This window comes from Quercus robur, chromosome 10 (assembly GCF_932294415.1).
Source record: "Quercus robur chromosome 10, dhQueRobu3.1, whole genome shotgun sequence".
NCBI classification, from domain to species: Eukaryota; Viridiplantae; Streptophyta; class Magnoliopsida; order Fagales; family Fagaceae; genus Quercus; species Quercus robur.
Window position 1 is genome coordinate 1886883 of NC_065543.1, and position 13370 is coordinate 1900252.

Below are 13370 nucleotides of genomic sequence, written 5' to 3' on the forward strand. Positions count from 1 at the left end.
ATTTGCTCCAGTAGCAAGACTTAAGTCAATCCGAATTCTTTTCTCCATAGCATGTATTATGAATTTCAGGCTATAACAAATGGATGTGAAGGGTGCCTTTTTGAATGGATGTTTATACGAAGAAGTGTTTGTTGAGCAACCAAAGGGGTTCCAAGATCCACATTTTCTGGACCATGTACTAAGATTGAAGAAAGCGTTATATGGGCTGAAGCAAGCATCAAGAGCATGGTATGATCGTTTCATCTCATATCTTTTAGATCATGGCTTCAAGAGAGGTCAAACCGATCGAACACTCTTTGTCAAATGAGATGAGAAATCTCTCCTAGTTGCTCAAGTATATATGGATGACATTGTATTCGGGTCTATAATTGATAACCTTGCTCAAGAATTTTCGGAAGAAATGAAGAAGGAATTTGAAGTGTGCATGGTGGGGGAGCTAAACTACTTCTTAGGCCTTCAAGTGAAACAACGGAAAGATGGGATATTCATATCTCAAGAGAAGTATGCCAAAAATCTTGTAAAGAGACTCGGTTTAGACTCCAAGAAACATGCAACCACTCCAATGAGTTCCTTAGTAAAACTAAGCTTTGATCTAGCTAGTGTGGAAGTAGATCCAACACTCTACAGGGGCATGATTAGCAGCCTCCTTTACTTCACTACGAGTAGGCTAGACATAGCCTTTAGTGTAGGGGTATGAGCACGCTTTCAGGTAGAACCCAAAGAGTCCCATTTGACAACGGTCAAAAGAATCATTCGCTATGTCAATGGAACTTCTGACTATGGGATTTGGTACTTAAGAGATTCGAATGATTGCCTAGTCGGATACTCGGATGTTGATTGGGCTGGATGTGTTAATGATAGAAAAAACACATCGGGAGGTTGCTTTTACCTCGAAAATAATATAGTGTCGCAGATGAGCAAAAAGCAAAATTCAGTTTTTCTACCAACGGTTGAAGTTGAGTACATTGTAGCGAGGAGTTGTTGTGCTCAACTATTGTGGATGAAAAAGCTCCTACATGATTATGGAATCTGTCAAGACACCATGTGTGTGTTCGGTGACAACACTAGTGCCATAAATCTATTCAAGAACCTTGTTCAACATTCAAAGTCAAAACATATTGAGATTCGATATCATTTCATTTGAGACTTAGTGGAGGAGAAAATTGTTTGGCTGGAGTTTATCAACACCGACAATCAAAAGGCAGACATCTTTACTAAACCCCTTGATGGTCCATGGTTTGAATCACTTTGTAAGACCATTGGTGTTGGTATCATCCCTTGATTCATATCTCTTCCGTGATCTAACTTTGTTCAATGGTGCATCCTTGTCATATAGGTTTCACATGAATGTTTCTTTTACAAGTTTTTGTTTGTTTTTTTTTTTTTTTGTTGTTGATCTTACTTTGTTTGTTCTGTTTTGGAGTATGTTGAAAAATTTCAAAACCCATAAAAAATGAAAAATCTCAAAAAGTTTGATCGATTGTGTTGTGTATATCACATGTGAGTTTGACCTAGTACCTCCGTACTAATGGCATAGTGCATTTATGAGCTTAGCTTGTTATGTATGCAAATTTTCTAAGTGTAAGCGACATTTAGAAATCTACATTTGATTTTTGTAAATAGATCTTCAAGCTTGTCATGAATGATTGCTCAATGGTCTTGCTTGATCTTGATACATAAGTAAACTTGTGCCTATATATCTCCTCACATTTTTTTTCTTTTTCAAAAGAGCTCCTCAAATGTCAATCTCCAAAAGGAGAAAGAGCTGAAAAGCCTTACTTCGAAAACTAGTTTGACTAGGAAAATGTGACGCAAATATGTATTGAAATGTATGGTGCCAAAGCCGAAGACTCAATTGTCAACAATTCAGCAAAAAGTTTATGGCATCGCTTCTCAAAATTTGAGTTGTATTTGGTCAAAAATATGAAAAATGGAAGTCAAATGAAAAGCTTTCAATCAAATGTAAACACATTGGTGAGGGGTCATACATGTTCATTTCTACGAGTGAGATAGGTCACTTGACTTCGTACTAGTTGTGTATGACTTGATTGAATTGATCATTGAAACTTCATACTAGACTATGGATTAATTCATACTTGATCCACTCACACCTCACACAAGTTTAATGTTCAATGAATGCTTATTCCATTTGTGTGATTGTATGTGTTCAAATGTGATGTGCATACTCAATTGTTTGTTGATCAAACCCAAATTTTTTTTTTTTGAGTATTTTATATGTTTTTGAAAGTGTTTTTATACTTCTATGTGTTTAGAGTTTTGTCCAAAATGTATATTTCATTTTTATCAAAAAAACTCTCTAGAGGCATATTCATGAATAAGTCATGACTTAACTCTACCTGCGAAAATGAGGCAGGCAAATTTCAGAAAACATTGAAATTCAAACAGAGAGTTTCACGACTAGCTCGTGAGAAATTGCTACCCGCAAAAACTATCAGCATTCTTCAGTGGCTATCTTGTGAGTAACTTCACGAGAAGCTTACCCGAGAAATGTGCGATTTTGCAGTTTTTAAAGCTAAATAGTGACAGTTTTTTTTTTTTTTTTCAAACCTCTTCATTTTGCCTCCTCCGTGTCTCTCTTAACCTAAAACACATTTTCTCTCAAAAACTCACCCAAAACTCAAGATCAATCCCTACTAAGACTCAACTAAGGTATGTTTCAACACTTTTTCACTTTTGAATCCTTAGATTAAGCCTTTGATTCTAGGATTTCTAGGGTTGGGTTATTTTTGAAATGGTTGGGAAAAACTTACTTTTCTTGCAAATTTTTTTCAATTTTTCTTGATTGGGCCGTGTCCCATTTTGTTTGTTTGTATTTGTGTTGGCCCCAAGTGGCATTTTAACATGTATTTAGGCAAGATTTCATCATGTTCATGCATTGTTTTACATATTAGTGGTTTGTATGCACTCTAAGTGTTTGATGAAATGCCCAAATAGCATTTTATTGTTGTTTTGAACTCTGATGAGTACCAAATTTTGAGGATTACTATGTTTTTACATTCTTAACATGATTTAAACATTGGTTGTGTGTTTTATACACTTTTTCCCTTGAGTGCTTGATCATGCTTTGCTCATGCATCACATATACACACCACATGCACACTTGATGCACACACTTAAACCCTTTGTTAGGACATATGTGTTTCACATATTAAGAACATATGTCATGATTTTATGTAATTGGCTAATTCTTTGACAAAATACACTTTACTTATATTTGGGTAGATTTAGGATGTGTTTAAATACTTCAAAAAACCATATTTCAAGATCAAGTGTTGAAACCTTCAAGTCTATCCAAGAAAGCAAGTTGAAAGTGCAGAATTACTAAAGCTCGATAGCCAGCATGTGTCAAAGTTTAAGGAAGCTGTTTAGCCCGTGTGCTCGACACCTGCTCGACACCTCCTATCTGTCGAGGTTTAAGAATTTTAGAATTTTGATATGATTTTCTTGGGATCCGTGAATGTGTCTTTGGGCTTTCTTTTCTTCTAACCCTAACATATAAAAGGATTGTTTTAAGAGCCATCAAACAATTCAAAATTTGCACAAGCAAATTGTGATCAGAGACGAAGTTCTTACCTTAGTTCATCTTTTTCTCTTGAAGAAGTTGCATGTATGTGCATCGTAGGGTTTTGTGACCAAGCATCTTCTTGATCTTCATCGTGTGGATGAACTAAAGAACTTTGCAGACAACAACCTTCTTAGTTGGTGATTGAAGTCGTGTACTGGGATTCGCACAATTGGTTAGTCACGTACTTGGGAGTCGTGCATCGAAGGGGAAACTGTTACTACAGAATAAGTCCAATTGGGTATTGGGGTAAAGGTTCAACTGTAAGTTGGTAAGGTACTTGGGATTTCTTTACTTGTAACCGCTTGTTGTGATAATAGTGGAGTTTCGGGAGTGATGACCTGAAAATCACCCAGTGGGGTTTTTGCCATTATGTTTTTACCATTTGTAAACAAATCACCGTGTTATTTATTTTCCATTGCATAATTAGTTTATTGGTGATTTGTTTGTACTATCACGCATTTGCATGTTAATTTGATTAATTAATAAACTTGGTTAATTAATCTATTAATTCATCACAAGGGGCTAATACGTTTTTGGCTTATCACACTTGACATGTTTTGCACTTCATTCATGCTAGATAAGTATTGTTAGATGTTTAGCACTTAAAACATGGTCTTGTGTCTTTAGGTTTTATGTTTTTATGTTCCTTTTAGAAACATTTTTATGGACTAACTTGTATCTAATCAAGTTTGTTTCCCTGTTTGTGTTCATCTTTGTTTCTTTGTGTTTGTGTTTGTTTTGCAAATGTCTCCTCTTAAGAAATCAGCCACAAAGAAATCTTCAAAGCGTCAACGCACCTCTGCAAATTCATTCCGAAGCGATGATGTAGACATGGCCTTTAATGATCACTACAAAAGGGCCCCAATCATCTTAGAGAGGACTGTGGACTTAAGAGTCCTTAAAAGGCACTTTCATTTTGGAAGTGTTCAAGGAAAGGATGTGTTCAAAGTTGTTGAACCTGATGGGCAAGGTCTATGAAGAAATAATTTGGGAATTCTATGCCAATGCCATTGTGGAAGGGGATCGCATAAATTGTTGGCTGAAAGGGAGAGAGTTCTATGTCACAAGGGAGACAATTCAACAGATTCTAGTGGTTCGTCCAATGACTCCACACACATCCCTACAATATGATGAGAGAAGGGAGAAACAAGGACCAATTATGGAGGTCCTTTGTGGAAAAATTAACAAGAAGGCCTTGCACACCATTCCATTCACTCTGTAGATGCCAACTTTGGCCTACATCATGATTTTCAACCTTTACCCGGTGAGGAACTTGACTAACTTGTCAACACCAATGTCCATATTTCTATTTGATCTATTCACACACAAGGAGATCAACATCTGTAGTCACATCTACCACCTCTTCACCAAATGCATCACAAAGTGGAATTCAAGGCTGACTCTACCAGCAGTAACAGCAAGAGTCGGAGTCCGCGGAGTTCTAGCCTCTTTGGCCATTTCGGTCAAAAAGGAGGAGATAGTTTTGAGGGGGAGTACTGCTTGAGGGGGAGCACAGTTTAGCATATCTTAGTGGTTTATTATGGTGGTTTCTTAGTTTAATTTAAAGTTTTTATAACTTTTGGATAGTTTAACCATTGTTTTAGCTAGTCTAGTTTACTTTAAGTTTTTATAGCTTTTGGATATTTACATTGCTTTCATTTAAAGCTTTTAAATACTTTAGTTTAAAACTTAATTATCTTTAGTACTTTTATGTATCTTGGTTTTTATAGCCACTTTGATGCTTATTGCTTTTTATTGCTTTTACCTTTAGTTTCCTTAATGCATCATGCTTGTTGGACATGCAATTGATTTTAGCATTGTTATTAATTGCATTGTGTGTCTGAATGATCATTTACTAGATAAATGTTCATTGTAGTCATTTCTTCATGATTGTTCATGTTTGATCAAGTTATTCTTCTTAGCTTATATTTCTTTTGGTATCTTGATCGCATTTTACTTGTTCCCATATGTACCTTGTGTTCTACTTGTCGTGAGCTTAATGAAAGTTTGTTGTATGTGCAAGTGTTTTAGGATACAAGTGTATACGGTGCAAGTGCTTCACAGCTTCTAGAATAAGATGTGAGTGAGTTTTGCCTATGTTCCCAAACTCATGTTTAAGTCTAGAGTCTGTTTAGGAGTTTTGTCATGGAATAGCCAAAAGGGGGAGATTGTAAAGTTGTAATTTATAACTTTTTTTTTTTGTTGGCTTTAATTCCGTGCCGAATTTGATTGTAATTTATTCAATCATATTTCCCTGTATGTATGTGGGTTTTTGATTGTAAGGGATGAGTGTGAGAGAGTGTGAAGACTTAAGCTTAAAAGGATGAACAAGTGGATGTTGCGAGATTTTGGTGCTGTTGGGAAGCATTGGAAGGAGTCATTCATTGGTAGATGCAATTGGGCTGAATTGTAGGATTCGGAAGGCTAGAGAAGACAAGTTTCCGAGAACCTAGTTGGTAACAGGAGCTTGGAGGGCTCAAGTACATGGGGGTAGACTAGGCTTGTAGGGGTTATTCATGTACTCCAACTTTATTCTCTAGTGGATTGATTTCAACTTGGAGGGTTGTGGAGAGGTTTCTTGCCGAGTTCTTTGGTTTCCTCCTCAATAACACGTCTCGGTGTTATCTTATGTTTGCATCTCTCTTCCTTACTCTTAAGCTTTCCTTTTATTGTTGGTTAATGTATGAATATGGCTTAGGCTAGTGATAACGGTTATTTGCGCTTCTTTACTCTTGTTCCACACTTATTATAAGTTAGAGTAAAAGCTATCTAGCCATTATTTTAATTTAGGGGTCTAAACAAGCTCTTGTGTATTTACACAAATCCGAGCTTTCAATTTTAAACTACAAAAACTTGAATTTAAAAAATTACGATAACATGTCTAGTTATTAATCATTGATCATCTTGGCATTTTGCAAGCATGAAAAATATATGAAGATAATATAATCTAACGGTGAATTTGTCAAAATTAGCATCCAATTAAAAAATATTGAGTGGTGTAGTATTGCTTAAAGTTACATCAAATGTAACTTGAAACCAACCCAACTTTTTACATTTATGTCAAAATATTTTAAAGGATTTTATTTATTTATTTTTTGAGTGAGATAAATACAATTATTATCATGTCTTTATTATCTTAGTATGGAAAATTGAAAAAGTGACTATTTTTTTTCCAGCCATTTCAATTCTCCATAAAACATTTCTTAAATAAATGATTAATAAATGACTTAAAGACATACATTAACGAAACCCATATACGAATTAAGAAGGGAAGAAAGAGAGAAATTAGGAAAGGAAAAACATAAATAGTCAGTTAATTTGAAAAAGAAACATTCTAAACACTTATTAATGACTACAATAATTATCCAATTTCAAATTTAATATTGCATATACAATCACAACAAAAATAAATGTCTATAAATGACTGTCATAATTATTACATTTCAAATTTATATACAAAGTGTTTGACTTACTTGCATTGCTTTTTAAACTAAACATCTTCTATTGTTTTAAATATACATTGACAAGTGATAGTCAGTTTTAATATTCTCTTTTCAGTTAGTTAGTGGGTAATGTGACAGTTTTTTATTAAAACAAAAAAATTTCCCAGTTTAAAAAGTACTTGAGGTAAGCCAAACCTATATACAAGATAAAAGAGTGAGAAAATTTTTATGAGCTGTAGAGTTCAATTAGCACCTCCTAGTCTTTCTATCGAAAACATCTAGAATGTACATGCCTCTACCCTCATTGTAACTATCGAATTATAAAAAATAAAAATAAAAGAGTATTTTTTTTATAGATAAAATCTTATTTTGTTGAACTTTTGCTAGCTAACACTCTAAAAAGTGATAAATTAAGAGCAATATTACAGACACAAAAATTTTCACAATATTTATCGCAACAGTTGAGTTGCAATTTTTTATTGGTTCTTATCTAAATCCACCATTGATATATATCACTTTTTTACCAATTACTAACAATTTGTCACATTAGTCAAGTGTGAAATTTGTTATCAAATTTTAAATATATGTCAACATTTTCTTAAAACTAAGAGTAATGTTATAGCCACAGACTATTTTATAACATTTTTACCAACTATTGATATTCCAAATTCTTATTGGTTTTCATCTTAGCTCATTACTAATATCATTTTTTACTTATCAATAATCACTCACCATATCAGCATACACTTCGTAAAAAAGTTTATAAAATGGTTCGTGGACTTACCATTTTCCCAAAACTAAACGTGCATTCAAATTCTATAAATACCCTCTCAAGTTTCAACTCCCTCAACCAGGGGCGGAGCCAGAAATTTTTGATTGGGGGGCCGATTTGTGTTGCTAATTTATTAGTCTAAACAAACTTTTGTACACATACACAAACACATGTATCTATACACACACACACAAAATTAGTGTCTTTCATAATGAATCCTTAAAATTAAATGTTTCATAGAATTAAATTAATCTTTCACCATCTTCCATAGTGAAATCTTTACAATTTTCATTTTCAATATAAGTTACCAAATTGTTTACCATTGTGAGTAAAAAAATTTCAATTGAATTAATAAAGTGTTCAAAGACATAAATGATTCAAAATTTTAAAAAATATGAGAACACATTTTACCATAAAAAATGAATTTGAGAAACAATATGTTCTCTATAACTACTAGACAAATTGGACAATTTTTTTTAAGAACATTATTGGACCAACTCAAATAGTTGGGGGGAGCCAAGTCCCATTTTTGAGGGCTAATTGGGACTCTTGTGGCCCCATCGGACTATACTGTATCTGGTAATGGGATTCTTGATGGGCAAGGTACTAGCTTGTGGGCTTGGAAGGCCTCTGGCAAAAGTTGTCCTTTAGGAGCCACGGTATGTGAAATATTTTGCCACAATAGATTGTTTAAGCTTAAGAATATATGTGTTATTGAACTTTTATTGAGTATTTATTTATTTATTTTTTTTTGACATTTGGTAACTTTTTGTTCATTTACTTATATTTTTTGTATGTGAAAAATATGGATTGACCTATAATCTGATCTGATTGACCTGTAATCCAATCCAATTGACCTAACCCATTTAAGATAACATGTTTTTGACCTGAACGTGACCTTACCCAACCTGTTTGCCAGGTCTTTATGGTTGTCTTTTAGGTCCTCCATATCTTGATTCACTCCCTTTAGTCTTTAGAATATATGTGTTATTGAACTTTTATTGAGTTTTTTTTTTTTTTTTTTGTGACATTTGGTAATTTTTTGTTCATTTACTTATATTTTTTGTATGTGAAAAATATGGATTGACCTATAATCTGATCTGATCGACTTGTAATCCAATCCGATCGATCTAACCCATTTGTAAGTTGCAACCCATTTAAGATAACATGTTTTTGACCTGAACGTGACCTTACCCAACCTGTTTGCTAGGTCTTTATGGTTGTCTTTTAGGTCCTCCATATCTTGATTCACTCCCTTTTAGTCTTTAAAATAAATTCCTTCCATTTTCAGGTAACTAACTGGGACTGGTTTGGATATTCTAGTGGCAAGTAGTGTGCTTTTCCATTTGATTTTTGGTATAAACTATTAAGTGATTTTGGTCTTCCTGGTTTTGGAGGGGATTATTGTCAAATTGAAATATTTCATTAATGCCAAAATAAGCCATTTCTAAGGAAATCGTATATAGGATACCTGGAAATAATCCCATGTTCCGGAGTATAATATTTATTTTTGTGTACAAGTAAACATGCTTAAAAATTAATGGGAATGTCAAAGGTTAAACAACAAGCTTAAGCTTTTGTTACTTGCATTAACGGGCCATCCCATAAGGTCCACATATTTAGTTGAATAGCCCTATATAATCATGTTCATCGTTAATTTAGAGAATACCGTTAGGTCCAAATAAACCAAAGATACAAGCTTCTTAAGGTCAAGTCGATCGGAAGCTTTGTTTGAAGAGCCTCTATCAATTCAGGTCTTAAATCATTTGGCGAAATTTGGGAAGGAGAAAGAGTATAGGGCTAAGAGGAGCTTGGCATATAGTTTGATAGGAAGATTAAGCCCACCCCCATCTCCTACTTCATTCCCGATTTGGACTCATCACCATTCTCCTTTATGCCTGGCTTGGACTTTTGAATTAAAGAGCCCAATATAGTCATACGAGGGGTGTCAATGTTCGACCTAACCTTCGAATGCGACATGAACTCGACACGGGTTTTTGTGGGTTAGGGTTGGGCCTTAATGGGTTTGGGTCATAAATGGGTCAACCTGAAAGCAACACAATAAGAAATGTATCATAAGCGGGTCAACCTGAATAACTCACAATAGACACATTTGACATGTCAATTTATTTGTGTCAACCTGAAATGACCCACTTAATACAACCAGTTTAACTCGTATAACAAATAAATATTCATTTTATTTTAGATTTGTCAAATACCTTTTATATCCAACATATATTTTAAATTTAAAAAGAAAAGTGAATAATTACAAGAACTTACATGGGATATAATTGGAAATAAAAACTTTACAAACCCTAGATCTCTAAACCCTACAAACCCTAAATCTCTAAACGTTCTTATAAATATATATTTTTTAATTTTTTTATTTCAGCCGTACTACTTACTCTACTATCTTATAGTCTCACACCCAATTCTCAAACTCAAAGTCTCAAACCTGTTATTGCTCTCTCTCTCTCTCTCTCTCTCTCTCTCTCTCTCTCTCTCTCTCTCTCTCTCTCGTGTTTATTGAGTTTTAGAATTAAAGAAAACTGTTTTCTTGGTGTTTTAAAATTCTATAGTAATTTTTTTTTGCATAATATTTTTGTTCTATATACTTTGAACCCATGTGCTGTTATTAATATATGAGATATATTAATTGTTGATTAAAGCCACGGTTGTATCTTTTGTCTTGTGCTGTGTGTTTTTTTTTGGTGTTTGTATTAGTGTTGGACACTGTTTGCATATCTTGCAAGTGGGTTTATTGAGATAGTTTATAAACTAGAATCTATGGATGATAATTGTAGTCATAGTCAGGATTAGCCTACTATTTGCTCCAATTCTTTCAATATCGATACTTAACATTTTGCGAGTTCCAAGGATATTATATTTTTGTTGAACTATGTTAATTTATTTTTGTTAAACTATGTTATTTTGAATTTGGGTTGAAGTGTATGCACTTATTTTGGAGTGTAAAGAACTTATTTTTAGATGAATGTTATATTTTTGTTGAACTATATTATTTTGAATGTGGGTTGAAGACTTGAAGTGTATGCACTGCTTTTGGGATGTAAAAAAAATTATTTCTAGATGGATGTTATATTTAATATTATGTAGGTTGAAGTGTTACATTCGTATCAACCCAACACAACTCGTTTATTAAGCGAGTCAAATGGGTTGGGTCAGGTCAACCCGCCTTATTAATAGGTCGGGTTAGGGTTGAAGGATCATAACATGATTATTAAATGGGTCGGGTTAGAGTTGAGCCATTTAGTTGAATACCCCTATATCGACATGACACGAAATCAACATGCTAACCCAAATTGACACCCCTAAGAAATACTCCACATATAATTTATTTATAATTTTTTAAAAACAATAATAATCAGATCATTTTCTTTTGTGTATGTAAGCAGACATTGGAATTTACCAACTCAAACAACATTGTGGTTAGTGGATTAACTTCCATAAATAGCCAGATGTTTCACATTGTCATCAATGCCTACAATAATGTGAATATGCAAGGTGTCAAGGTCAATGCCGTCGGAAATAGCCCAAACACCAATGGCATTCATGTTGAATTATCTTCCAATGTCACAATTCTTAACTCTGATATCCAAACTGGTGATGATTGCATCTCAATTAGCCATGGTACCACTAATTTATGGATTGAAAATGTAGCATGTGGACCTGGACATGGAATTAGGTAAAGAAATTTTTATTTTTATTTTTAGTTTATTTTCATCTATTGAAGTATTATGTGACTATAACAACAATATTATATGGTGATGCCAAATTGGTCATGGGTTCAATTGGTTGGTGCAACATCGGGAGTTTAGGCCAAAACCAGCATGAGCCTAGTGTCCAAAACATGATAGTTAAATCAGCTAATTTTACCAATACACAAAACGGGGTGAGAATTAAGTCTTGGGCAAGGCCTAGCAATGAGTTTGCTAGGAATGTTATTTTCCAACATGTCAATATGATGAATGTCCATAATCCCATTATAATTGATCAAAATTACTGCCCTTCTGGAGGTTGTCCTTATCAGGTACGATATTTTGAAGGATATTTATGCAAATGTTGTTTAAATTTTAAACTATAATATGTTTACTTATGAAAATCCTTAACATATTCAAGAAGATTGCACAATATGGATTCTTATAAATTTCAGTTTCTATGACCTTAGAAACTACTTATACACATACACATTATACATCTAGGCCCATTATTATGACATCCTAAACTTTTAGTCATCATTAGTTTTGGGCCCAAATTAAACCCCTCTTCTCTGCAAGAAGAAAATCTCTAATTTTTCAGTTTTTGCTTCAGAATACATCTTTTAAAATTAAAATAATAAATAATAAATAAATAAAAAATTGTGATGTTAATTTTTTTTTTTTTTTTTAAAATTTTATCGGTTAAAGGTTGCATGCTACCACAATTAATAAGTAGAAAATTGATGTGTGCATTTTTGTTTTCCCATTTTAACAGGCTTCAGGTGTAAAAATTAGTAATGTGACATATCAAGATATTCATGGAACTTCAACAACAGAGGTTGCTGTAAATTTAAATTGTAGTTCAAGAAACCCATGCTCCATAATAACAATGGAGAGCATAATGCTCACTTGCGAGAATCAAGTAGCCAAAGCTTCATGTAACCATGCGTCTGTCACATCTTCTGATAGTATCCAACCCGTGATCAATTGCTTATAGAACAAGGGAATCAATTTTGTATTGATGGCAGTTTTGGTTTTGTCAAAGAACTGGAATATTCTAGTATTAATTAATACCGGTGTACTATTTCAAAGTTAGAGCTACATATATACATATATATATATATATATATATATATATATATTTATATGTTTGTATGTATTTATTTAGTTATATGTTTACAAACATATAATTCAATTCTACAAATTTCATACGACCAAATATTCGCCTAAATACATTAACCCAATTTATTAGCTCAAACAACATTATATATATATATATATATATATATATATATATTATAACATTTTTTATTGTTCCAACCAAAATATCAACACCGATTGAAATCCAAAAAACTAGGTACAATTCGATTGTTTTAAACAGTACATTTTAGAGGAGCGTTGGTATTGATTTAATGGTCAGTACGGTGTATAAAGCTGGTATTGCTGATATTAGTACAGTATTGACTTGTCATAACGGGAATCTACATTCTTATCCTTTCAATCCTATGGCCAAAAAGTATAGCACTTTTTTTTTTTTTTTTGTAGTATTAATATTATTATGGTAAGTCATTGGATGATAAGTTGATTGCAAGCCTATGGTAGTAATAGTCCATTGGGCATTCTTGGAGCCTGCTTGACCTTGCAATCGGAATATAATGCTGAAAATTGAAGCCCTTATCTGGGGATTCTAGGTGTTTGTATGAAAAGTTGTTATAAGAGAATTATTTTCATTTTGCAATGACAACTTGCATGACGCATATTGAATAATATCATGAAAACGAAGCATATTCAGTTATACCATGAAAATAAGTTAATCAAAGAAGCTTAAAAAAAAAAAAAAAAAAAAAAAGGGA

General features: G+C 33.2%; 1 protein-coding gene across 1 annotated transcript; it reads left to right on the forward strand.

The window, feature by feature from the left end:
- The first annotated feature begins 340 nt into the window (after positions 1 to 340).
- Positions 341 to 12514, forward strand: LOC126702816 (polygalacturonase-like). The gene is made up of 5 exons (XM_050401674.1): positions 341 to 662; positions 8336 to 8460; positions 11215 to 11504; positions 11624 to 11849; positions 12293 to 12514. Exons 1-5 carry the CDS (start codon positions 341 to 343, stop codon positions 12512 to 12514), a joined length of 1185 nt encoding a protein of 394 aa, XP_050257631.1.
- Positions 12515 to 13370: the final 856 nt, after the last annotated feature.

Excerpts from the sequence above, each read along its gene's own strand:
- LOC126702816 (XM_050401674.1), top strand. The coding sequence starts at position 341 with ATGGATGACATTGTATTCGGGTCTATAATTGATAACCTTGCTCAAGAA. Across the intron at positions 11,505-11,623 it reads GGACCTGGACATGGAATTAG|CATCGGGAGTTTAGGCCAAA; the intron begins GTAAAGAAATTT and ends TGGTTGGTGCAA. Across the intron at positions 11,850-12,292 it reads CTGGAGGTTGTCCTTATCAG|GCTTCAGGTGTAAAAATTAG; the intron begins GTACGATATTTT and ends CCATTTTAACAG.